Consider the following 27,729-nt stretch of genomic DNA (forward strand, 5'->3'; position numbering starts at 1 on the left):
CCACGAGGACGTCTTCTTCTATAGGGTCTGTATGTAAATTTACCTCGTGGTATTCTGCCGCCCTGTGTATATGCTGAGGGAATCCGATTTTTTCGGGTCTGAGTGCTTGTGAGGCACAGTTTTTGGGGCTGTCTTATGCTCCTTAGGTTTGGAAACAGGAGCTTTCTTGGGTTCCGAAGGTTTGCTTGGGGTCTTTGGAACCGGTTGCTTGGTCGGCTCAGATTATTTTTTCGTATCCGAAGTGTGTGTGCCAAGTGAACAGGTTGTTTTTTCGGTTCCAATGATTTTTTCAGATCCGAAGGTTGATTACTAGTGGTTTTTGGAACCGGTTGTTTCTTTGGTTCTGATGATTTTTTCGGATCCGGTGGATGAGTGTCTGTAGATTTCAGTGCCGAATGCGCCGATGTAGAACCAAGCTTTGGTGCGGAGAAAGACAATGGTTTCTCTTTCGGTTTGTCTTTTGTTGTCGGTGACCAGGATGGGGTTTTGGCACAGACGGTAGGCTGGCTCGATCCAGAGTGGCCTATAGGCTTATATGTCAACTTCTTTGCCCAGCCCGAAGGCGGGGCGTGGGAAGTTTTATCTCGGTGTTCACCAGGCCCAAAGGTGAAGGTGTTACCGAAGCCTTTGAAAGGATGGGTGGTGGGGGAGGGGTGGATGTCAGTACTTACGACCCGTTGCCCCGGAGTGATGTCTTCGACGTTGGATTCTTCAGTTTCGGAGGCGCTAAACGTGCCTTCTTCCATCTGCTCCTGCTCTGGTACATTGATGCCTTCTTCGAAGATATGGTTGTGAAAAAGTGAGTTTCTGTTGCAGTACCCCCAACTTTTTGCCTGATACCTGATGCACTTTTCCTTGGTGTGCCCTGGGTCCCTGCCAATCAGGTACCCAGGGCCTGTGTTCCTTCCCCAAAAACTATACTAAAGCCTAAACCCAATTGGCATTTCTGGCCACATGTCAGCCCCTAGTAAATGGTACCCTAGGTACCCAGGGCATTGTGAAGAGAGAAGACCCCTAAGGGCTGCAGCACTTATTGTGCCATCCTTATGGGCCCTGTACCCTGACACACATACACTGCCTTTGCAGGCTGAGTGTCCTGATGCAGAACTAAACAAAGAGTCGACATGGCTTCGGGGCTCACTGCCCTGGCATACATCAGCCACCCCTCTAGCTGGGTGCCCTATGCAAGTGGTGTGGGCACAGGTGCATGAGCCCTGTGCCCCTACAGTACCCAGGGCCATTCCTGGGCACTGTAAATGCAGTGATGCCATTAGGAGTATATGGTGCTGGGAGGTTGTCATTACGAACGCCACAGCACCATAATGGCTACACTGAAGGCTGTCAAGTTTGATATCAAACTTCTCAACACATTAAACCCACCCTGATGCCAGTGTGGGATTTAATGTAAAATGCACTACATAGGGCATCTTAGAGATGCCCCCTGAAACCTAACCTACAAGCCACGTCTTGTCTGAGAGGCTGCCTAGGCTGCCACACAGAAGACATGTTGCTGGACCCCTGGGTGGAGAGCTCCCACTCTCCTGAGCCTTTAACAATGCACATCCTGGGACGAGGTGCCAAGCCTCCTCCCCCAGGATGTGCAGGGGAAGCTTCAAAGGCATTCCGCCTTTGTGAGCTTCTCCTGACCATTTGCTGTACTCAGCAACTGGCCTCCGCCAGTTCTGACCCCCCACTCTGGCGGGAAGACTGGCGGGAAACCCTACGTCAGAAAGGGGGTGTGCCAGCCTGTGCCCACTCCACTCCTTAGGTGGGAGAGGCGAGGTGATGCATGACCCAGGGTTCCGGCCATTTTGAAGATGGGGAGCCCTGCCCAATCACAGCTAGGCTCCTGCCCCCCTCCCACAGGAGAGGAGCAGGCTAGGGGGTGTACCCACCCCAGGACAGGGACCCATTGGTCCATGCCCTTGCCCTACCTACAAAGCCCCTAAATTTAGTATTTAGGGGCACCCTGAACCTTCTTCCACAGATCCGGATTTCGAAACAAGAAAGAAGAACAAGGAACAAGAAGACCTGCCATGCAGCTGCTAAGAAGAGGAAGACACCAACTGACTTGGCTCCAGCCCTACCGGCCTGTCGACCCCCGAACCTGCTCCTGCTAAACCCCAGCGTCTCCAGTGGTCAGCAACCTCACAAACCCCGGAGGACCTGCCTGCCTTGTGACTCTGACTACCTGGGTCTCCCACGAGCAGTGGTACTGCTCAAAGCAAGTAACAAGCCCTGACATCAGCCCGGAACCACGAACCCCGCACACACTGCACCCACCATGCCTGGCCTGGGCCGGAGTGAATCAAGACCCTGAGGACGTCCCCCCGGCGATTCTGACCTGGAATCCAGTGCCCAAGGACCCTCCTCAACGACCCCGACGACGTCTGCAGCCTCAGGACAAGGGACCCCTCCAACCGCGACCAGCAGGGTGTAAGATTTCCTGACCTCAAAAGATACCCCTGCATCTGGTGCCCCACGGCCCCCTGTGCCCAACTCCTGGGTGCCTACCTGTCCTCCAAGATCCCAACTTACTCCTCGAAGTGTTGGTCGCACCAGAGGATCCTCCATCCCCGAGCCTGCAGCCTTTGTTCCCTTTTCAAGATCTCCATCGAATAACATTGAGCGCCTGACGGCTCAAAAGCACCCTGCACCCAGCCGCCCGAGTGCCCCTGGCAGTGCAACCTTTGCCCTATTCTACTTCCCCATTTGCCCTGAGCAAGTGACCAGGAGCCCAGCTCCCACATCTGCGTGGCCTGCTAGCCAGCAGCCACCAACCAAAGGACCCCTGCCTCTCATTGGATAACATTGGACCTAACTACTTTTGCACCCGGCTGCCCCTGTGCCGCTGAGGGTGTACCAACTGTACCTACCTGACCCTGGGGGACCCCTGAGTCTATGCCCAGAACCTTAACATCACCAGTCGAGTACTCACCTGGAAACCGATAACTCACTTACCTGCCATAGGATAATATTGACTGGTTTGACTCGAAAAATCTTCTAAGTGCGAAGTTTTAAAACTTTAAAATATTCCTATAAAATCAGACGAATACCGAATTCTGAAGTACTCACCTGTGATCAGGAGAGAAGCCAGTACTGTACCTTGTAGCCCAGTACTGAACCACAAAAGTAATCCTAACCGGGTTTACTAGTAACCTGAATTTTCTCCATAGGAATCCATTGTCTACTTTTGAATGTATGACGTTACAACGCATACATTCACAACGCATGCTATCACAACGCAACCATTACAATGCAGGTGCCATTACAACGCATGCCATTACAACGCAGGTGCTATTACAACGCATGCCATTACAACGTAAGTATAGGCAAGTATTTAATTTTATTAATTTTGTTAATGTTAATTAAATTACAAAAATTGTTTATTAAACTATTTTAAATTTTTTAAAATATATTTAAATTTACAATTCTTATTCATTGGGTGTGTAATAGTAGGGTACATGTTGGATAGTGTAGGGGTTAGAATTACTATTCTAACTCCAGGGGGGTGTAATAGTAGTATAAGTGTTGGATAGTGTAGAGGTTAAAATTACTATTCTAACTCCAGGGGGGTGTAATAGTAGGGTAAGTGTTGGATAGTGTAGGGGTTAAATTTACTATTCTAACTCCAGGGGGGTGTAATAGTAGGGTAAGTGTTGGATAGTGTAGGGGGTAAAATTACTATTCTAACTCCAGGGGGGTGTAATAGTAGGGTAAGTGTTGGATAGTGTAGGGGTAAAAATTACTATTCTAACTCCAGGGGGGTGTAATAGCAGGGTAAGTGATGGATAGTGTAGGGGTTAAATTTACTATTCTAACTCCAGGGGGGTGTTATAGTAGGGTAAGTGTTGGATAGTGTAGGGGTAAAAATTACTATTCTAACTCCAGGGGGGGTGTAATAGTAGGTTAAGTGTTGGATAGTGTAGGGGTAAAAATTACTATTCTAAAATTAATCAAATAAATTAAATTATAATTAAAAAAATAATGTATTTAAAATGTTATAAATATTTTAAGTAAATTGATTTATAAAACAAAAAAAGTTACATTAAAATTAAAAATATTTAAAAAAAAATGTATTTTATAAAATTAAAAGAAATTAAAATTAAATTAATATTAATAAAATTAAATACTTAACTATACTTACGTTGTAATGGCATGCGTTGTAAAAGCACCTGCATTGTAATGGCATGCGTTGTAATGGCACCTGCGTTGTAATGGTTGAGTTATGATGGTACTGCGTCGTAAAAGTTGTGTTTTAATTTGGTTGTACCCCTCTGCTTTTCTATGAAATTTCTTCTAAGTGTCTACTTTTGAAAACTTGAAAAATTACTAAAAAATCGTACCAACTACTGAAACGTAATTACTTACCTGTCTTAAGTAGAGATCCCAGTTCTGTACCTAGGAGCCCAGTACTGGATTACAAAAGTAATAAGAACGTTCTGTACCTGGAACCTGAATTTTCTCCATAGGAAACCATGGTCTGCTTTTCTATGAAATTTCTTCTGTCTAATTTTGAAAACTTGAAATATTCCTTAAAAATCGTACCAACTACTGAAACGTAATTACTCACCTGTCTTAAGTAGAGATTCCAGTGTTGGACCTAGGAGTCCAGTACTGGATTACAAAAGTAACAAGAACGTATTATACCTGGAACCTGAATTTTCTCCATAGGAAACCATTGTCTGCTTTTCTATGAAATTTCTTCTGTCTACTTTTGAAAACTTGAAATATTCCTTAAAAATCGTACCAACTACTGAAACGTAATTACTTACCTGTCTTAAGTAGAGATCCCAGTGCTGGACCTAGGATCCCAGTACTGGATTAAAAAAGTCACGAGAACGTACTGTACCTGTAACCTGAATTTTATCCCATTGGATAACATTGCTAGAAGTGTGAACTTTTAAATACCTTTTTATTCTTTACAAATCATTCAATAACGAAAACGTTTTTACTAAACTGTTTTCAGCTTAGACCCAGGACTGAATCTAGGATCCAGTCCTGGAGTTACAAAAGTATTCTATAAAGTAATCAGCTGCATTTATGTAGAAAAACCCATTTAGCTTAATGTTAAATTGTGTTTAGAATTGTGTTGCCTACTGCAACCACTGTACCTAGTGTGTTTATAGAGTGTATTGCTCTTTGCAAAGTAATTACCTGAGAGTGCTCATATTGAGAAAAGTATATTTTTATACCTGTGGGTTCTAAAAATAAAACAACTATATCTTTTGATATAAAAACAATTGGCCTAGAGTTCAGTACAGTTCTTGAGTGTGTGAAACCTTTTGCTGACTGAGTGTGCACAACAAATGCTTTACATTGTTCTCTGGTACTGCCTTACTGCTCGACCAAGCTACCACTTTAGAGAGCAAGGTCACACCTGACTTTAACCTCTGTTATACCGCTGGGGATTGTGGACTCTATACACACTGTACTTTACTTTGGTCCAGTACATGTAGAGAAACTTTCTCACAATCGTCTGGTATGGATGTTGATGATCGAGCCATGCTTCTTCGAGCTCGACGATCCCTTATGGTTTTCTTGGAGCAGAAAGAGGCACAAGCTGGACAGTCTTTGGCCTCGTGCTCAGGTGAAAGGCAGAGGTTACACACCTCCTGAAGATCGGCGTGTGGAAACTTGGATCCACATTGAGGACACTTTTTAAAGGGAGTCCTTTCCATGAGCCTGAAGGCCTGTTGGCGCAGATAGGTCCGAAGGCCTGCTTCGACGACCGGAAACGAAGAGTTGAAGTTTTTAGAGGTGTGCGTCAAAGGGGAAACGCGATCAAAAACAATAACGAAGGATTGTGCGTCGAAAGTTAGATCGGTAAAGACACCTAACTGGAACGCGTCGAACACATCTGAGCCCGATTGTGGAAAAAAACAATCTGAAGATGGAGTCGATGCCCATGCGCACTATTGTCCAGTGGCTGAGTCACCTATCTCGGGACTTCCAAAGACTTGTTCCAAGACAATAACAAACGGCAAGCATCCAGGCCCAACACCAGTTGGCGATCTATGCATAGTGTGTGATCTGCAGCTCACGTTGCCGGCCATACCTTAGATGGAATCTTTACCTCCAACCCTATGATCAAAATCCTGGAGGTGATTCCTGTCCCCTGGTCGGACCACAGAGCTACATTGTTCAACATAAAAGTAGATCTGCAACACCTAACACACCTATTACAGTCACCTATCAAGACTGGGCTAAAATTAACACTCCCAACCTTAACAAGCATTTGCAATGCAATAGGTCTCGCATTATTTAAGTTTGAGCTATTAGCATTGTAAATGGCAATTGTTTTTTGCTTTATGCTATAGTTTTTTTTTACATAAAAAGCTACATATAAAATATGTTTTATTAAAGTTATTTATGCAGTATCTAAATTTTGTTTGCATAAAACAGTATAATAATATCTTAGTAAAAAAGTCAAATATTTTAATGGAAATTCACCAAATGTTCATTTATGTGTTGGTTTTGAAAATAGCTAAATTAATAGCTTTGTCATTTACAATGCCAATAGTTATAACTTTCGCAAATGTGACACCTATAGCATTTGTAATGCAACATTTGTATTTACGTGACTTAGATGTATTGATATTACAAATAACAATGGCTTTTAATTTTTTTTAATACTTAATAAAAGTGATTGTAATTTATAATGGCAATAGCTTAAACTTTTGTAAATAACTTTTGTGAAGATTATGTTCAGTGTATTTTATTGTAACAAAATCCAAGAACAGAAGTGAAATATTAACATCTTTTTGTGACATTTGTAATAAAGCTTGAAACATTGAGAGAACATATTTGTGCTGTGGTGGTGCTGAGTGATGCTGTGGTGGTGCTGAATGGGGCTGTGGTGATGCTGAGTGATGCAGTGGTGGTGCTGAGTGGTGCTATGGTGGTGCTGTGGTGGTGCTGAGTGATGCTGAGTGATGCTGTGGTGGTGCTGAGTGGTGCTGTGGTGGTTCTGAGTGATGCTGTGGTGGTTCTGACTGATAATGTGGTGGTGCTGAGTGACTGTACTCACTGTCACTCTGCACTCACTGTCACTCTGCACTCACTGTCACTCTGCACTCACTGTCACTCTGCACTCACTGTCACTCTGCACGCACTGTCACTCTGCACGCACTGTCACTCTGCACGCACTCTGCACTCACTGTCACTCTGCACTCACTGTCACTCTGCACTCACTGTCACTCTGCACTCACTGTCACTCTGCACTCACTGTCACTCTGCACTCACTGTCACTCTGCACTCACTGTCACTCCGCACTCACTGTCACTCCGCACTCACTGTCACTCTGCACTCACTGTCACTCCGCACTCACTGTCACTCCGCACTCACTGTCACTCCGCACTCACTGTCACTCCGCACTCACTGTCACTCCGCACTCACTGTCACTCTGCACTCACTGTCACTCCGCACTCACTGTCACTCCGCACTCACTGTCACTCTGCACTCACTCTGCACGCACTCTGCACTCACTGTTTCTGCACGCACTCTGCACTCACTGTCACTCTGCACGCACTCTGCACTCACTGGCACTCTGCACGCACTCTGCACGCACTGTCACTCTGCACTCACTGTCACTCTGCACTCACTGTCACTCTGCACTCACTGTCACTCTGCACTCACTGTCACTCCGCACTCACTGTCACTCCGCACTCACTGTCACTCCGCACTCACTCTCACTCTGCACTCACTCTGCACGCACTCTCCACGGCCCATTGCTTCACTTCACTTTTCCTTAGCCATCCCGTTTGAGAACACATTGAATTAATTCAATAGTGGATCTGTGCCTTACAAAAACTTCAGTTATAGAAGGTTAGCATAAATAAACGAATCTTGATTCATGTATAATAAGAATAATACAGGCTGCGTAAACAGAGAACATGGCAAACTGACACATTTTGAGCAACATGCGGCAATGTCACCAGGGCATGGGGTGATACTTGAATGCTTGAAGTTATAAATATTACTTTCAATAAATGCTGCTTAACTCAGTTATATAATAGTATGCACTTAATTGAGACTGAAAAATGTTGAAAATATATAACGTTTTATTTTTATGTCTTTTTTCTTGCTATTGTTCGTCTGATTTACATATTTGGCTGGCTCGGCTCGTGCTCTGGCTCTTAGAGCCACACCAGACCCCTGGCTCGGCTCTTCTCAGGGCTGTCCATGCCCCACCATAAAGGTGGTGTCTTCTCCGCCCTTGGTTATGGGGTCTCCCCTCCTTGGTTTGTTAGTGTGCCTGGCAGGTACACAGCGCCTCGCCTGCTCCCGCGCCGCTTCTAGCAGCAGTGGCTGCCCTGGTACCGGGCCCGCCGGGCAGGCGATACTCGTCTGTTCAAGAAATGCACGCGCGAGCCCGAGGACTGATCCCGATCAGACGTCTGAAAGAGGCTCGCAATTAAAAAAGAAAAAACACAAGACGCCGGTAACCGGAGCGCGGTCGCGGAAACTGAGAAGCAGCCTTTCTTCTAAGCATTTTTATGCAGCTTTTTGCGCCGGCCTGCGACCAGGAAGTCAGGCAGGCCGGGCGGGACAACCGGAAGTAGGAGGGCGGGAGCCTACCCCGCCTCCCACGGAAGAGCCGCGATTGTTTGGAGCACCGGAGCAGGCAGGAGCCTACCCTGCGCCCCGGTGCCGAAGAAGGGAAGAAGAGTCTTGCTGCCGGTGGGAGCCGCTGCACTGAGGATGCCGGTGAGTGGGGCTTCGCCTTGTTGGGGGGTTGGGGGGGGAGCATCTGTGTGCGCGCGCGCGGCGGCGGGCTGTGTATGTGTGTGAGCGTGCATGTGTGTGTGTATGTGTATGTGTCCTGGAGTCTGTGTGTATGCGTGTGTGTGACGGGGGGGGGGTTGCCTGTCTGGGTGCCTGCGTGTCTGTGTAAGTGTAAATGCGTGTGCGTGTGTGTGGAGCCGGGAGGAGAGGGGCTGGTGTGTGTGGAGGGGTCTCTGTGTATGCGTGTAGGTGACGGGGGTGTGCCTGTGTATGCGTGTGTATGTGCGCATGCGTGAGTGCTGTGTATGCGTGTGGCTGTGATGTGCGCATGCGTGAATGTTGGTGCGCGTGCACGCAGCTGAATCCAGCCAAGGATAAGCTCGTCACAGTTTCTTGTCCCTCATTCCCCCGTGTCAGACAGCTTTAAGTCTCCGCCTGGACGCATCCTTCGGATGCGATTTCCAGGCGAGACCTAAAAACTCACTATTGGACACTAAGACGGACTTGATAGCAGATACAAACGAAGCAGTTAATAGATTAACCACTTGCACCAAAACAGCAGTTGACATGGCAGCCCCTATTAAGAGTCTTAGATCTAGTAGAAAAAAGCCATCTTAACCTTGGTTTTCAGAGAAACTGAGAGCCCAGAAACAAAACTGCAGAAGGTCCGAAAGAAAGTGGAGGGCAAACTATGACCTAGCCAATTAAAAAAAAGAGTATGCACGAACATTATTAGAATATAAGAGACTGATCATTGAAGAAAAAAACAATTACTTCAAGTTAAAAATCATGGAAGCCAAGAATTCCAGCAGGGAACTGTTTGCCACAGTTAAGAAACTAGCCAATCTCCCAGCCAATGCTAAAACAGCCAGCAATTTGGAATTCTGTAACACATTGGGTCAGTTTTTTTATCAACAAAGTTGAGTTAGTATACAAAAATTTTATAGTCGGTAATTACTCCCCCTAAGATATCTAAGCCAGGACCAGACAGTCACACACAGGGCACTGGCTTTTCTTTCACATCTCCAACGTGGGAACAGATTATCCAAGTAGTGAAAACCACTAAATCTGGAGCTCAGTCAGACCCCTGTCCTCCTAAAATCTTCCATCTGTTCCCCGAACTACCCAGTGAACAAATAAAAGTACTGTTCAGAGATATTACAGTCTGGCATGTTTCCTGAGGCTTGGAAAACAACCTCAGTCCTGCCTCTGCTAAAGAAAGCCAATCTAGATCCCAAAGAGCCTGGCAGTTACCGGCCGATCTCTCGGATCCCTTTTGCATCCAAGGTATTGGAGAAATTACTCAACACTCAGATTACCTCTTTCATCTCCGCTGGATAACTCCTGGACAGCTCCCAATATGGGTTCAGAGAGGGCCCTGGAACTGAGTCTGCTCTGATCATGGCAACAGAGGAGCTTAGAAGATCATTAGACTCCGGTGGAAAGGCCGCCTTGATTTGTTAGACCTATCAACGGGCTTTGACACTGTTAACCATGAAATATTAATAGGCAGATTAGTGGAGCTAGGCTTTAAGGAATTAGCCCTTGATCTACTCTCATCCTATCTAACCAGCAGAACTTTCTCAGTAGAATTAGGAGGCTCCGCATCCAAATCCTTTGAACTGCTGTGTGGTGTGCCTCAGGGCTCCTTTCTGAGCCCCACACTTTTCAATATTTATGTGACTCCGCTGGCCTTGATTATTAGGCAGTGTGGGTTCTCGGTGGTCTCTTATGCTGATGACACCCAGGTGGTTGTGTCAGTGTCAAACAACGTGGATGAGACAGCCGACCTCTTTCACAACTGCAAGTCACAGGTACACACCTGGATGCAGACTAACTGCCTAAAACTAAACAGAGAAAAAACGGAGATCCTGTTGCTTGGCCCGGACCCGTCCTTCTCGTCAACCAAATGGTGGCCAGATAGTCTGGGAGAGTGCCCGATGCCAGTCTCTAATGCTAAGAACCTAGGTGTGGTCTTCGACGACAAACTGACATTTGAGGGGCAAATCAACAAGCTCTCATCCTCCTCCTGGGCGATCTTAAAGATGATCAGAAAAATTCGCCCCTTCATACCCCAGGAAGCATTAAAGACACTGGTGACAGCATTGGCTCTTTCCAGACTGGACTACGGCAATGCACTATATGTAGTAAGACAATCCCAGCATCTACAAAAAAAGCAGCGACTACAGAATGCTGCCGCCAGATTGATACTGGGCATCCCCAAATATGAAGCAGTCTCCCATAGACTGAGAGCCCTTCACTGGCTCCCAGTGGAAAAGAGAATCATTTTCAAATCACAATGCCTTGCTTATAAGGCACTTCAGGGTAAAGGATCAGCTCATCTGAGATCGCACCCGAGATGGTACGTACCAGCCAGAAATCTCAGACCATCTCACTCAAAACTGCTACAAGCACCCAAGTACAAGCAGATTCGCTGGGGAGGAAGAAGTTTCGTAATTCGAACAGCAAAAACTTGGAATCGACTGCCAATGTCGATAAAACACAGTACCTCACTCATGTCTTTCAGAAGGCTACTGAAAACTTGGCTCTTTTCCAACTGAGCTTATGAAATCCATATAACATTGCCCAGTCCCGCCACCTTACATGTTCTGCAAATCCAGAGCCAAGACGCCTCTGGGCATATGTGCGCTATATAAATTGACAAATCAAATCAAATTATATGCCTCGAACTGATTGTTACAAATTCTAGCAAAGTTGCTTTAAAGCCTTCTCTTTTTACGCATCTAATTAGGTGAATGAGGAACGTAGATATTATCTGTCCTAGCCTACCTGTCAGAGCATGGAATTTTGCGTTATTTCCACCCGTACCTAGTATTTCAATTGCATTCCACATCATTTTTCATAAATGTTTACACATGTTAAATACATGCAATTCTATATTAAGTAACATGTTACGGGTGTGGTATGTTGGGGGGCACTGTGCAGCCCAGTCGTGCTGTTGTAAAAATCCAGCCAAATCATAATACACACCAACATAATTTGCAGTTTCATGAACAGGACATCAAACAGTAATGGGCTGGTTAATATTGCGCGCACAAGCATTTAAGCAGAAGCTGGCATAGCATTCAAAAAGTATATTTTTTTTAAAGAATCCAGTATACATGAAGCTTTGATGGACTTTGATGGAAAAAAGAAAGGAAAATGTTACTTACTCTGTAAACATTTGTTCATAGTTTGTAGTGCTGTAGATTCACATGCTCTGCACACTACTGCTTTTTAGGGTTGGACTGTAATGCTTGCATGTTGTTTTACTTCAAAGAAGTATTTCGAGTCACAGGATGCAGTGTGACTCCACCCTCGCACATAGGCACAGACTCCATGTTATACTGTTTTCGGCACAACGGATGAGAGTAGGTATAGAGTGGCAAGTGAACCCAGCATGGTGCGCCGTGTGTATTGTGAAAGCATGGTAAGACAGAAGAGATCTGCAAGTAGAGCCACATGCTTCTGGGGAACAGGGTGGGCAAATGTGAACCTACACCACTACACACTATGAACAGATACTTACAGGGCAAGTAACATTTTCTAGTCATAGCAAGCGTTGCTCTAGATACATATTCCCTTTTAGACTGAAACTGAGTATCCGCTACAAGAGGTGGCTAGCATTCGAATGATGCAGATGTCTGAAATACGGTTCTCAAGACTGTCTGCTCAACCATAGCCAGCTGGCAGGCTAAGATGTCCACACAATAGTGTTTAATAAAGGTGTGTGGGGTTGAACGAATGGCTACCTTACATACGTCAGCTAATGAAATGTTTGCAAGGAAGGCCGTGGTTGCTGCTTCCTTGTGTGTAGAGTGCTCCCGGCGTGTAACAGGAAGGGCATTTTTAGCTCTAATGTAGCAGGTTTGGATGCACTTGACTATCCATATGGCAATACCGGCTTTGGAGATATGCTGTCCTTTGTGAGGTTTTGCAAAGGCTACAAATGATCAGACATGCAGCAGGGGTTGGTCCTGTCGATGTAATGCATGAAAGCATGTTTAATATCTAGGGTATGAAGGGCTCTCTCTACGCCGGGGTGTGTGAAAAAGACTAACAGCTCTATAGTCTGGCTGAGGTGGAAAGAGGAAACCATTTTGGAGGCGAACTTTGGATGGGTTCTAAGAACAATTCTGTCCAAGTGAACCTGAATGAAGAGTTCTTGAAATTAAGGGCCTATCGCTCACTATTGCATCTGAGGGAGTTATGAGCACGAGGAGAGCTATTTTCAAAGAAAGTGACTGCAAAGGGCAAAAATGCAAGGGCTCACAGAGCGGACCCATGAGCCTGGTAAAGATCGCATTGAGGTTCCATACCTGGGCATGGGGGAATCTGGGAGGGATGACCTACTTGAGGCCTTCCATAAAGGCTTTGATTACTGGGATGCAAAAGAGGGAGAAGAGTTCTCTGTTTTGCATGTATGTGTCCAAGGCAGCTAGAAGGAGCCTTTCAGAAGTGTAGCTGAGGCGGAGATGGAGGAGAAACAAATTATGTTTTCCACACTAGGTTTAAGAGGGTCTACGTGACTGGAGACGTGGTGGAACCTGTTCCACTTTGCAGCGTAGCAGGCGGCTGTAGTGGATCTACCAGGTTCATGCCGGATGTCCATTCCTTCTTGCAGGAGATGCAGGTAACCAACTTTAGGTCATCAGGTGCCAGATCGAAAGATTGAGCTGCTTGGAGGGGTATGTGTGCTTGATCTGGCCTTTGATCAGTGTGAGAAGGTCAGGCCTTTTGGAGAGCTTCTCATGGGGGCTTTATCAGGGCTGCCTGGCTCACTAGGGGGCCACAGGGATAAGTGTTAGAGATGTTTGCTGCATCAGACAAGCCACATAAAGAAGAAATGAGAGAGGCAGAAAAATGTATGGAAAAACTCCTGACCAGTTCATCCATAGTGCATTGCAGATAGACTGTGAGTGTGCGAACCTGGAGGCACAGTTTGGGTATTTTGCATTTTCAGGAGTGGCAAAGTGGTCTATCTGGGTTTGACCTGGCACCTTGTACTTTAAATGCATGATCCTAATTGCTGTCCAAAGGCATACCAGCACCTACTTTCTGGAAAAGAAAACATTTTTGGACTTTGAAACAATATGATGGTAAGAGGTAAGCTAAGTCAGCCATGTACTCATATCAGGGGGGGAGGCAAGCCGTTTGGTCTGAACGCCACCTTTAAATTTTAGGGTAATAACAGAGTTAGACAAAATGCACTGTCCTGATGAAACGCTTGGTGGGCTCTTGGGGTGCTAGCAAGCAAGGTACCTTTATAAGCTCTGGCAATCTCGCCATATCGGTCACACAGGAGGGAAAAAAGGGCTGGGACTTCTTGGTCAGGCTGGGTTGAACACCCTAGATGATGCCTACCCCGGCGGCAATTTCATAGCTCTAACCAATATCACACAGACACAGTGGCAGAACCCGCTGGTGAAATTCACATTCTATCGCCTCAGAACTGCCATACACGAGTTGTAACCTCAATTCCCTAGGGAATCCCCTAGGCTCTGTGCATTACAAAGCTTGCTAACTAGCGAAATGCACAGGAGCTTGATCACTAAATGATATGTTGCGGTGCAAGCAGACAGACCAGTGGCACCGGATATGGCGCTGTAGAGGTGAAATGCAGTGCTTAATAGGCTGCTGGAAACATTAGACCGGGTTTTCTGCCGCACACAGCTGAGTTTGTTACACCTAATTGTAATCTACGCATCATACATTTTAAGTATTTGCACCAAATATACTACACAGTTGCCAAAATATGTAGCTATGGTCTGAGGGGGGGAGGATGCAAACTGTGCGCGGTAGAACACGATAAGCAGATTTTACGCTTCTGGCCAGGCTGTGCACTGCTTTCAGGCTATTTTGAGCTCAAATTACAGAGGCTCTGATGACTATGGTGGTGGAGCCAGTGGACTGCAACCTTGAAATACGTTTACTGGGACTGGTCAAAAGTTTACAACTGGCAAATTGTAGATTTGTGGTAGTAGCCCTGCTGTTTGGTGGGCACTGCACATTTTACCCAGTGAAAAGAGTTGCTCTGCACTGGGGCAAACGTCTCGCACCCACCAAACGGCAGTGGCTCTTAGACCTGGTCTACTGGAGAGAACAATTGGAACTAAATGTGGAAGAATTACAACGGCCCTCGGGGCCAAAAGTCATTTGGGGCCCTTTCACTACTTATCTGCTATTGGTCCCGGAGGAATTGTAGAGGATGATGTCTGCTGGGTGGTGGGCTTCATTAGCTTTTAGTTTTGAAGCCTGCTCTTGAGAAAATTATGTTGCACAAATTAATTTGCTCTGTCTCATTATGTGGCACTGATGGGCAAGCTATGTTGATTTATTTTTTGCTTGTTCTAAAAAGGCACATAAAACCAATTAAAAAGAAAAAAACAATGCAACACACCTTCATCTGTAATGGTTCCACTGCTAGAGCCACCACTGCTCTTGGACTGCTTATGAGAAGAAGAGGAGGAAACAGACGAATCTGCATGGCGGCCTTTGGAGGTAGGAGACTGTGATGGTGTTAGGGTGGGTGATGTACTCTTGGATCTGGAGGAGTTTCCAGACGGCGGTCTATTCTTCATATCCAATTTCTGCTACAAAAGAAAGAAAATTATATTTGCTGTTAGTCAAGTTAAAGTACAGTAATGACCTGTGTACTGTTGTCCCAATCCTCAAGCTTTCCTTCTGATTTATGTTTGGGATATCTTCCATTTAGGGCAACAGACCTGAGACACTTGCCACTGCAGAGAAAAGAAACTAGTTACCTACCTGTAACAATAGTTTTTCAGCTTGACCTCTTCTAGATTCACATACTATGCATATTTCCCCCCATCTAGGGGTTGGAGTCGTAAAGTGATACTTGTTTTGTATATACATCTATATTTTTTCTTCTAATGGGTGTGTGAAACCAGATCCTTTTGGGTTCGGCTATCACTCCGTTTGTGTGTGTGTGCTAGCTCTCAGACCATTTTTTCATTTTGCCTTGTGACTGTGTATACCTGTTCAATAGGTGCAAATTATTTGTATGGTTTTTTTTGGGTGGATGTGCAGGGTCACTTTTTGCCCCAGAAAAAGGGTAGTGCTTGTTGTGTGTTCCACATATGCTAGAGTATATATATTTGTGGGCCCTCAATCAAAAGAACATTAATATCTGTATTCTTATGCTTTGTTTACGGATTTATTATTGATTACTTTATGAAACATGCGGTTGAATACGTGTGACATTAAGAGACGTCACCTGCTATTATAAGATGATACATGTAGTAATCCCTTGTTTTCTTATAATGTACTTATGTACTATTTTGGGTTCAATAACTTGGTCCTGGGATTTTTTTTATTATCACACCTTTCTTTAATTATTTTATTTATTTTGTAAGTTTTCTCCTTCACTTGTAAGGTGGGTGGGTCGAATGTGAATCTAGAAGAGTTCAATCTGCAAAACTATTGTTGCAGGTAGGTACCTAGTTTCTTTTGCATTATGGACATCTTCTAGATTCCCATACTATGCATCGCTTGCATAGTGGTATTTGCCTATTGTGGAGGAGGGAGTGAACTCCAGTTGTTTCAACAGAAAAAATTGTGTGGTTTAGCACTTGTTATCATTGAGAGGGCATGTGTTCTCCCCCGTGAACACATAGTATATATGCAGATATACAGAAAAAATGTAAATACATATCTACACACAGCCCTAGACCTACCTGGGTATGTGAGCGTGTGTAATGATCTATAGGAGTAACTGTGAACCCTTTTATTTTGTGATTACCGGTTAGCTGTTAACCAGATTTTTGTGGACAATCTAATATTCCCTTAGCCCATAAATCTTTATTCAGAGTAATTGAATTTGGTTGTTTTCTTTTGCATGTGCTCTTTATATATGCTTTACAGCTGTATGCGTGGATTTAGAGGCCCCTGATTTTACTGATATCAACCACAAATGAAAAACCATCCTTGGAAGCTGTGAGTGCCTACAGCAATGAACTTAGGTAATAAAATACTTTGAAATAAAAAAAATGTGGCCTGTAAGTGGTATAGATGTATCCATCTTTATAAAGGCACCATTATGGCTTTCTTTGGCACCCCATTTAAGGTTTCTTAATGTTCCCTATAGGTCACCTTAATAGTGACTTCTTGCTGTGTTAGGAATAGCGAACAACTCTCCTGTTATTACCCAGATTTTCCCTTGGGTGTACATATGAAAGTAATATGAACCCAGCCTCCCTACAACAATGCAAATAGGCATATTGCACTGTGGAACTGATAAAGATGGCTTTATTTTTATGAAGGTAATTCTGTTGCTTTTTTTGGCGCCCCTCTCCATGGGTGCTGTTTTTTTTATAGTTGAGCTTAATAGTGACATTTTGTCCTGTTAGGAGCAGAACAACCACTCCTGTTATTACCCAGAATTGTATCTGGGTGTACCAATGATTTCTTAAAGACTATATGTGGGCATGTGTATAAACATCTGGGACCCATGTACCTATCGGGGTGCACGAAGCCCCCCCTGTCTTTGTACCTGTGATCACGGGCTGTTAGGTGATTTATTGCAATGTTTATTGTACAGTAGGTTACTATAAAGAAAAGATAACAATGCCACTGCTTTACAGTCATTGTGGCTCGCTTGAATGCACCGCCCTTGTGTGTGCATCAGTACTTGCCTTATAAACTTTGGTTCACCCATTGCATGTGCTATGTACTAAACAGCAAATTATTTTACCGAGTGGTTATAGTAACGCATAACTGTCGCAATTGCCATTAAATTAGGGCGTTCTTTAGGCACATATGTTCTCTTACTGTGAGTGCTACATGTTATAGCTATGGGAAAGAAAAACACTTACGTACATGTGATGTATGCCTGCGGTTTAAAATGATGAGTCCCTACTTTGCCCTTAAGAAGTCATAGCTAAACAGAATGATGAAGAGCTCTTTTTTTTCTAGTCGAGCCTAGCAGCGGGCATGCGCTGCTCTGCGAGGCTTCTTGTATCTACTCTGTGTGGGTCGGACTCCTTCCACGCATTGGATTGGCTTTTGCGTGTGTCTTTCTATAATGAAAGCACGCAAATGGCTAAAGGTGGGGGCATGTCCCACATCTTTTGAAAGTTTCACTCCCACTGCGTTTACAGCGGGAGCGAGCAGCGGCGCGCAGAGCGGCAGCTGCAGTGCCTCCTTCATTTTACACATTAACGATTCGCAATGACATGCATAAAACCGCTTTTAGCAGGACGTGAAAACCCTACACACTATACATTGCTAATTATGAACTTTGAAGGGGGACTGCATTTTTCTCTTTCACCACGTCTTATTTTCATTCCCTCCTGCCATTTCTACCGTTAGTTCTCACTTTTAATCCCATTAGTTCTCACTTTTAATCCACATCGTCCAGAGAATGTTACAACAGCTTGTAAGGGATAGTAATCGCGATATAAAAGCAATTTAAATACGGATATCTCTTTACAACTTGTATTTAGTCCTTCCCCATTCTACAAGTTTGTGATTCCCCCATACCTGATCCGTATCTGACATAGTGGCTGTGCAGCCGCACACTGTGCATCGCGCAATAACTACACTCCAGGCTGTTACTTGAAGTGTAAAAGGCCATTTATTAGGACAAAGTTGCAATCATTTAGACTTATTAACAGTACATCAATGGATGAAAATATACATTTCCATAATCATTTAGACTTATTAACAGTACATCAATGGATGAAATATACGTTTCCATAATCATTTAGACTTATTAACAGTACATCAATGCATGAAATATACGTTTCCATCCCATCCCCACGCATTCTCCATTCTGGCTTTCCAAAACCCTCTCACCTGTCTGACTCTTCACCCATTCACTCGATAACCTCCTTCCTCTCCCCATTCTCACCTTCACTTGCCCTCCAAGCATCCTCTGTTGACTTTGCCTTTATTGCTCATTGCCTCCCGTGCCCCACTATCAGTCACCTGTGTACCGTTCTCCCCCCACCCGAGGGGTGGATCCGCCCGTATGTGACTCCCCACCCCTCCAAAGTACCGTAACGCCTCTGCTCCGCAACCTGCCCTAAACATGGCATCCCTAGACCTCGAAAAACCACCCCGGTCCTACCCTGAATCTGTAGGGTGGGCGGGTGGACAAACATAAAATGTCCTCCCGGTGGTGCACAGGTGTCAGGAAGAGGCCGGATCTTCCTCTCCTGACACCTTATATGCCCTCCCCAATCCCACCCCTTCCCTTAACCCCTGTAGTCCCGCCCTCCACCTTGTCCTTCCGTGCCTTGCGCGAAAACCCCGGGGGAAGACTGGTCTGTGACCCTACTTCCCCCGGGGGCCGCAGACGCACAGTTAAATAGCTTCAATACGGATCCACAGGTGACAGGTGAGGAGGCAGTGCGGGGGTCCTGGGGCGAGTAACAGTGGCGGGACCATGAAAAGCAGCACCCAGCCTGAGGCGACCATCAAAAATTAAAAAGAAGAGGAAACAGAGCAGCAATAATAGGAAATGGGAGTACCGAAACAAACACCCAAAAAGGGGTAACACTTCGAAACAGGGAGCAAGTTCTAATATGATGCCACTGCTAGAAATCAAGAGGAACCTTGTGTGACTGACACCGGACCGGTAAAAGAGCCGGAAACACGTCAGCACAGCTGCTGTCAGTGTCCCAGCCTGTTGCAAACGACCGACCCTCTCTGTGACAAAAGAAGTAAAAAACAAGTTGCGCCCACATAACGAAAGGAATGCGGAGCCCTACGAGATACTGTATGGCATCCCAACCTTCTACACATTTGTCTTGCTGCCCATTTTACCTCCCCCACCTATTTCTCTCTTTCCGTTTATGTGATTTTTGTAGAGAATCTGTTTAATCACTTAGTTAATAATATCTCCAAGTCATTATATGCTTTACTATTTAACGCCAATTTCCACTCTCAAATTTACATTGGAAGAGTACTTCCATTTTCCGTGAATTAATATTCCATGCTTATATTGCTTAATTCGTTTTTCGGCCAAGCCTAGCAGCGTGCATGCACTGCTGTTCTATTGCTGGCAGACAATTATGCACGAGATCCTCTTGCGTTTTTTTCTGACTTTTCTTATCGCAGACTACTGGGACCTTTCTTTAGAGCACATGGCGTAACAGTACCACATATATATACTGGGTGCATTTCATGAGTGCTTCTTTTTAATTCAATTAAGTAATGGCTATTTTAGAAGACTACAGTCTATGCTGCTCGTATGTATGCGACACATGGAGGAGGGATTTGAAGTGTGGCAGTTCTGCAGGCCACTTTTGACTTTCTATTTTCCTGTATACTGGAAACACCTAGAACCAGAATTACGCGGTTCTGCGGCAGAGGTGTTTTCCGTATAGTAACCGATTGGTTATATTTGCCACATAATCCATCATATGCTGCACAATCTGTCGTTTCTAACAACATAAGGGCAGAAGTTACTAACACTTAACAACCGGTGTTGCTGCCAAAGGTTGCCTGATCCCATTTCAGTTGCTTATTGATTTGCTTGGGTGTTATATGGCACTAATGGGGTGAAACTTTTGCCCATAGAGAGTTAACATTCATTAAAACAACAATGTAATTCAGTAATACTAGCACAAAACGTACCTCATTGTGCGGTATAATTTTCCCTCTCTCCATAATATAGTCAACCTTGCCATATACTTTCTTTCCCTGCCGCATAATTTCAGTGGCCCTGCCTTTAACCTATATAGTTCTTACTTTGTGCTGAGCAAATGTCGTGACTTTGAATAGATATGAAAACGCTGCGTGCTCAACATAGCGTGAACTAGGTTTTTAAAATGAAGTTTTGTGCCACCAATAAAAACATTCTCGCTGCCACTTAGGCCGCAAGCCGTCCCACTCTGCGGGCACTCACCCTTTTAAATCAGCTTAGTGAGAGTGAATCCGTGGCCAGCTCCAAGTCCCTCCAGCTAGAGTGAGGCGTGTAGTGGTAGAGGAAGGGACGGAGTGCTGGCACTGCAGCGTAGTACCCCCTTCCACAAGGGGACACCGGTCTTTAAGTGCTGGCTGTGAAAACGGCGGAGCCTTGACCCTGTAATTCACTGCAGCTCGACGTAGTGCGCTTCTTGTGCGGAACATGTGGCTACTGGTAATTTCAAGAGCCCCTCGTTGGTCTTTTATTGTGCCAAAGGAGGGGATCATACACTGACTGCTGTACGGGCACCACGTGCTGGTGGACTCAGGGGGCATTTCTGAAAACCACATTTCACTCAATAGATTTTAAACTATGCCCAATCTTGTACTTCAAGAAGTATATTTAAGGCAGCTAAGCAGGCCAATGCGCCTACTGCAGAGTAATGCGCGTGACCACCAGCTGGCAGGTTTCAATCCCAGCAAGGCTAAGCCAGTCTTTCATCCTTCTGTTGTCAATAACGGGAATTCGTTGAATTTTATTCTTATATAAAAGACTGCCCAAACGCCAGCGGCAATCAGGTTTGCAGTGCACGTTCAGTAAACTAGCAGCACTGTATGCGGATGTGAGAGGCTTTCGGGCCAGGTCTCCGGCTCCACAATCAGACTTCTTGCCAGAAATCAGTTATTGATGATAGCCACCCGACCGTTTATCAGTTACCTGTTCCCAAAGCTTTCACCCTGTGGCCCGAACAATGCTGGGGGCGGGGGGAGTGGGCTTGCGGGACACCTGCTAGGATTCACCGCTGATCTAGCAGGGAGGACGTGACCTACCCCTTCTGAGGAGACAGCAGGTCACCCACTGTATGTGAAGAGACACATATCCAGGGCTATTAAAATTATGCAGCAGGGGAAAACAAAACTATGCTACAAGGTTTACTAAATTATGCAACAAGAAAAGTCAACTTATGCAGCCTAATGCGGCATATTTAGGGATAGTATTGCCTCATTATTTAGTCATTGTTAGGGCGAGCATAGCGCAGTGCGCATGCGCTGCTCTGCAAGGCTTATTGTATCTACTCTATGTGGATCTGACTCCTTCCACGCACTGGGTTGGCTTTTGCGAGTGTATTTAACCTACAAATGGCTAAGGGTGGATGCATGTCCCAACTCTTATGAAAGGTTCACTCCGACAGCGTTTTGCTGTTGGAACAAGCAGCGGTGACAGGGCGGCAGCTGCAGTACCTCCTTGTTTTTTTCGCTCTTTGCATTAGGAGCACTCCCCCTGTTCCGAGAGTCACTGTATTTCTGTGTGTGGCTGCACCCCCTACGTCACTGGGCGGAGAAGGGCAGAGAGCGCACGCGGGGTCCTTGTGCCAACATTGTTCACAGCCTCGAGCCACCAGCAGCCCGAGGCGGTGTACGAGGCTGGAACACTTCTAAATTCATTTTAATTAATGCCATGTTAATCACCATCTATGATGGAGATTTGATTACAGCAGGAAAGGGAGAGGGGTCTGAGAAGAAGTCCGAGTGAGGCCGATTAGATGGACCGATAGCAAGGAAAGGCTAAAGAACTGTGGACACTTACTGGGGATACGCTGAGAGCTGTCAGAAAAGGAATTTGTTTAACACGTACATTTTAAATAAATATGTAGCAGCTTTAATGCGGGGCAATACCGGCCTGCAGGTGGGGGGTACGGAGACGGGCTGTGTACAGAGGTCGGCACAAGGACCCCGCGGGCGCTTTCTGCCCGAGACGCGAGCCATGTTCGAATAGAGCATGCGCAATGGTGATGACACGGAATGATGGTGGGCGTGGTACTACGTCATCGGCCGTAATATGCGCATGCGCAAAACAGGGGGGGCCACTGCCTCACGGGGGCAGCGGATTATGGAACACCCCCACCACAAACACAGCGTTTTACTCGCCCCCAACCCTTCCGTGTGCATCGAGTGAGGCAGCACAAGCCCCGGGCACCTTCAGCAGCCAGTTTGGTGGTTTACTGGCAGGAGCAGGCTCTAATCTTCTGCTTCGTGGACATTGAGGGTATGTAAATAATTTTTATTGTTGCAAGCGAAAAGAGTAAAAATGCAGTGTTTCCATTTCCCCGCTGCTTATTTTTATGTTAGGCTTTCCCCTATACACTTCATGTTAAGAGTCCCCACTCCAAGCACACACACGTAGCAGTGGGTTTCTCAGTACACATGTTTATTTAGGTTTCCTGCTCGTGTTCCAATCTCTGCTCCATAATGTTTAATTTATATATAGTATTCATATATTAATTATATATGCGTGCTGCATGGCAAAATACTTATAAGGTCTCAAAGGTGAGTCCCATTGGCTATGCCAATGCTTGTCCTTTTCTGCAACTGTAATTCTGCCTTTTGTCCTTGGTTCAAGGGCAGATTAGGTATAAACTTCCTGGAAATAAGCAAATGATTTATGAGGTATTTGTGCTGGACTTGAAAGCCATGTTGTGGCATCTTTTATTCCTTGCTGGAAACTTCCCTGTTGTGGTTTTACCATCTTCACAGCCCCTTGCCAGAGCCTTCCCTGTGTGAACTCTATATGGGCAGCGTTCAGTTTTCTTTGTGCTTACATGGTTTACCCGTGCAACAAAAGACTTGCGTTACAGACAGACTGAGTGTTTCATATACCTACATATTTCATGCCTGGAGGAAAAACACTCTCACTGGGATGAATATTGTTAAAAAGATCACTAAACTCCTTTTAACCAAAAAACCATCACAGGTGTAAGATGGTAAAGATTGTGTAGGCAAGCACGCATCTTTGGACTAAGCCGTAAGTGATGTTTGAAAACAAAAGAAAGACTGGGAAGCAAGTAAACATCCCCACTAAACACCGCAGTGTGTTTCAAAGGCAGCTACGAAAAAACCTTTAAGTGTGTTCCAAACCTACCGTTTTCTCTGACAGATAGACTGGCCATTGTTAAGATGGTCATAATGCCGAAATTTCTTTCTCTCTTCAACAACATCCCCAATACACCGGCGGCGGCTATATTTCAAAGATTGCTGACCACGGTCACCCAACTTATATGGGCTGGTAAACAAGCATGCATCAAAATGTGCACTCTAACATGACCTTATTTAAAAGGTGGCTTTAAAGTACCAGATTTTCTCCTACATTATTTATGCGCTCAAGCGCAATATGCGCACTATTGGTACCCCCCTATCCGTTATCTGCCACATATGGCGGTTGAGAATGGCGATGCACATCCAATTCCACTACACAATATACTGCAGCATCAGCGTGCCCATGTGAATAAACACGAAATAAACACAATTCGCACTACGAACTTGGCATGGCAGCGAATGGGAAAGCTGGCACGTAAATTACCATTGTATTCACCCGCAATGCCACTACACCACCATCCAGCTTTGTCAGTAACTCAAGAAAAAGTTGGAATGGAATTATTACAACGTGTGGGACTAGATAGAATGAAAGATCTTTATAAAGATGGCACTTTCATAGAAGCGGATGCATTTAAGTATATTAGCAACCAAACGCTGCTCTTTAAATTTACGTATCATAGACAAGGTGCCATAAAAAATCTATGCTCCACATTTCCCAATGAACCACCTATGTTAAAAATGTTGCAAATGATTATCACTAATCCTCATAATATACATCTTGTAACGAAATTATATATACTATTTCAAGAAGACTTAGAGGGCAATACGTTTAAAGCACTGGATAGGTGGAATAAAGTACTGGAAGTACACCTTACTGACGAGGAATGGTTTACCTGTTGCGCCCTGACTGATATGCTCACCCCTAATGGTAATCTGCGCATCATACATTATAAGTATCTGCATCAAACTTATCACACGCTGCTTAAATTACACAAATTTGGGCTTCGAGCTGACACACATTCCCAAAGATGTAGCACAGCCAAAGCTGACGTTATTCATTTAGCGTGGCAGTGCCCTCACGTTAGAAAGTATTGGGAAGATGTTACTAGAATATTAAGTGATATGTTCGAAACCAAAATAGACTGTACACTTCAGATATGTTTAATAGGGCTGGTGACCAATTTACGGGCTGTCAAACTTAAAGTTTGCATAATAGCGTTACTATTGGTGAAAAATAAAGTATCAATGCATTGGGGGGCAAACGATATCCATGTAGTAAACAATGGCTTCGGGATATGGCATATTGTAGAGACACTTTGAAGACGTATGAAGAGGAACTCCTAGATTTAGGCCAAGAGACTATTAGATAACTCTGACTACCTTCTATCTCATCCAAATGTAGTGACATCAGCTAATGAGTGAGATATTGTACCTCAGTTGGATACACTATAAAACTTGTAATCTACTGTACTAATAGGTCAGTGATATAACTCAGTTTCTTTTTTGAAGCGAGTACTATTGTAAGCCTGTATTGTTGTTGTATGATTTATGAGAATATGATAAAAAACGTATAAAAAAAAAAGTATGTTCCAAACCAAGCTAGAACAAGAAGTGTGAACCAGCATATTGCATTAAGCATAGGCATGTTAGAGATGTTGATATTTACAGAGTTTGTAATCCCCCAGAAACACCGTAATGTTTTTTAAATGAATCTGCAAAAACCCTTTGATTGCGTTCCAAAGCAACATAAAGCAGAATACGAAGTGTGCAACTGCACATTTTTTTCAATTTTTTCTGAGTTTTATATCGCGCAAACTTGACCCGAAGATATCAGGTATAAGAGCGCATTACATGAGCACCAGTTGCGTTCCACAAGGACACATTCATTTTTGTTAGGCACAGGAGATTACGTGATTTGCCCAGAATTACAGGATGTTGAGCCCATTGCAGAGACTCAAGCCCGGTTCCCCAGATTTGAGATCGACGCCCTAGCGTTAGGCCGCATCCCCTCCCCACTACACTGCAGTAAGCATAAACATGTCAGAGATGCTGATATTTATAACATTTGTCATTCCCCAGAAACACCATACTGTGTTTAAAATGCAGCTACAAAAAAACCTTTAAGTGAGTTCCAAAGCAACATAAAACAGAATAAGAGTTCTGTGTCCAGTAGGTGGCGCCAGAGAACAGACTGTAGACTGAGGAGAGCGAGCAGAGTGCTACCAGCGGCAGAGGCAGCGGCGGCGGTGATCGTGAGCGCGAGCCAAGCAAAGCGCCAAACAAGGCGCCAAACAAAAGCGCATAAGGCCTCAGAGGAAAGCCGAAGTCGCTTAACCACCTGAACACGAGAATCGGCGGTTCAGCGGTGGTGAGGCGGCGACGATGAGCCGCGGAGAGAGCAGAGGGAGAGGACGAGGGACCTGGTGACCTGGTGAACTCGGGTAGCTCCGGACGTTTTGGGTGACGCCGGTATTTCCACCAACCCTTGAGCCCGCGCCTGTCCCGACCCCTACGATCCGATCCCAAGGGGCACACGAGCTTCCGTGGCTCTTTGTCTTTCTGTTTCTGCCTCACCTCTCTTTCTCTGACGAGCCTGTGAGCAATCCAGCAGGCAAATAAGCAGGCGGGAGATCAGAGCCCATAGCCCAGAAGTGAGGTGCACGGAGGTGCACGGAGCAGATCACAGAGAGGAGAGCTGTGCTAAGCCTGCCAGCCTGCACAGCCTGGACAGCGAGAGAGAGCACGAACAAAGACGTGGACCCCGGGACACCTTGGACGCTGTGGACACTGTGGACATTGTGGACACTGGTCACGCGCCACGGAGTTAAGGCACTGTGGCACTGTGGTCCCCCCAATTTACTTTTGACCTAGATAGCCGCTCCACAGCTGAACCTTCCAACTGGCCTCATCACAGCATCGCAGCACTGCATGTTCCGTAAGTGTTACGCAACGCAGCACAGCGTTCAAAGCATAAAAGCATAAAAAGCTCAAAAAACACAAGTGATGTTCTTTAAAGTGACGTTCTTTAAAAAGCCACGAAATCATAGTCGAGAAGAAGTGGCATTTGCACGTCAGGTGAGGGGTGCCGGGGGGGTGTTTTCTACTGAAAGGACAGCGCAGCGCAGGATTACTTCCCCCCCCCCCCCCCCCCCCCCCCTTGGCTGACATCAGCTTCTTTAGCCATCATGAGATCATGTAAAGAAAGAAGAAGTATTTCTACAGTAGTGAGCAACCGGAAGAAGAAAAACAAGCTACTTAATGCCTCCTCCGACAGCCTCGAAAAACTATCAAGGCCAACAAAACCTGGCACAAACACAGAAGACAACTTCTTAGTTACCCTTATGCATGAAGCTGAGGGTCCAGAGGGATTAGCGCTAGGTCAAACAGACCAACAAATTCATAACCATCAAAAATCAAAAAAACTTCTTGTACAACCTAAAATTTTCTCCAAGTATGCCTTTGTAAAAGATGCTGGGGCCGTGTTAAACCATATGAGCCCCACTCAGAAGGGCCTTCCCTCCCCTTTGCTTCCGGAAATAATCATCCTAACAAAACACGACGTTGCAGACTCAGCAAGAGCCTTAAAACCGGCTTCGGTATTGGCGTGTCATTTGGTCAATGAAAGTCCACCTAAACCTTACAGAGACTCAACGCCTAATTTAGTTACAGTAGCAAAGAGCTTTCAATGTTCTGAAACCGACGGAAATAATCCCAGGTGGCAAAATAAAAGCTTTGAAGTGAACAAGGACACAACCGTGATAAGAGAACATAGAGCAGATGAGCCAGCAGATGAGCCTGACAATCAAGACAAAGAGCATTCTCCCAAGGAGCACTTAGAACAGCCATCATCGCTAAACTATTCACTCCACGCCACCTCAGCAAAAAAATCACAGCGGGAGTCCCCTGATCTGGCTTTGGAGTTAAACAGTTTACACCAAACAAATCATCCTGGTCCGAATACGACCCAGTATATGCCAGCAAGTCCCGTACACACCGCTGCGTTGGAGTCAAACATCTCACCGCAAACGAGACTCTCGGTTTCAACTATAACTCAGCACTCAGAGTTAGCATTAGCAAACAGCGCATTTCCCGTGATAATTGAAGAACGGGAGATAAAGGCAGAAACACCTGCCCATGGTAAAGGTGCCACGTTCCCTCATGATACAGAAACCAAAACGGTTGATTCCCCAAAGACTCTAAACACAGAAGAGTGCGGGCTCTGGGCATCACTGTTAAACACCATGAACCTCACGACAA

The 27,729-nt window shown here is 45.2% G+C and overlaps 1 protein-coding gene across 2 annotated transcripts in view; it reads right to left on the reverse strand.

Moving 5' to 3' along the window:
* ANKS6 (ankyrin repeat and sterile alpha motif domain containing 6) overlaps positions 1 to 27,729 on the reverse strand; it is a 464,962-nt gene that overhangs the window by 205,577 nt on the left and 231,656 nt on the right. Inside the window, exon 12 of one of the 2 annotated variants that reach the window (XM_086965382.1) lies at positions 15,128 to 15,317. In XM_086965382.1, the coding sequence (XP_086821508.1) occupies positions 15,128 to 15,317 (190 nt within the window). Of the gene's footprint in view, positions 1 to 15,127; positions 15,321 to 27,729 lie in introns of both variants that reach the window. The other variant, XM_086965381.1, reaches the window with a different exon arrangement.

Source organism: Lissotriton vulgaris, chromosome 4_1 (genome assembly GCF_964263255.1).
Source record: "Lissotriton vulgaris chromosome 4_1, aLisVul1.2, whole genome shotgun sequence".
NCBI classification, from domain to species: Eukaryota; Metazoa; Chordata; class Amphibia; order Caudata; family Salamandridae; genus Lissotriton; species Lissotriton vulgaris.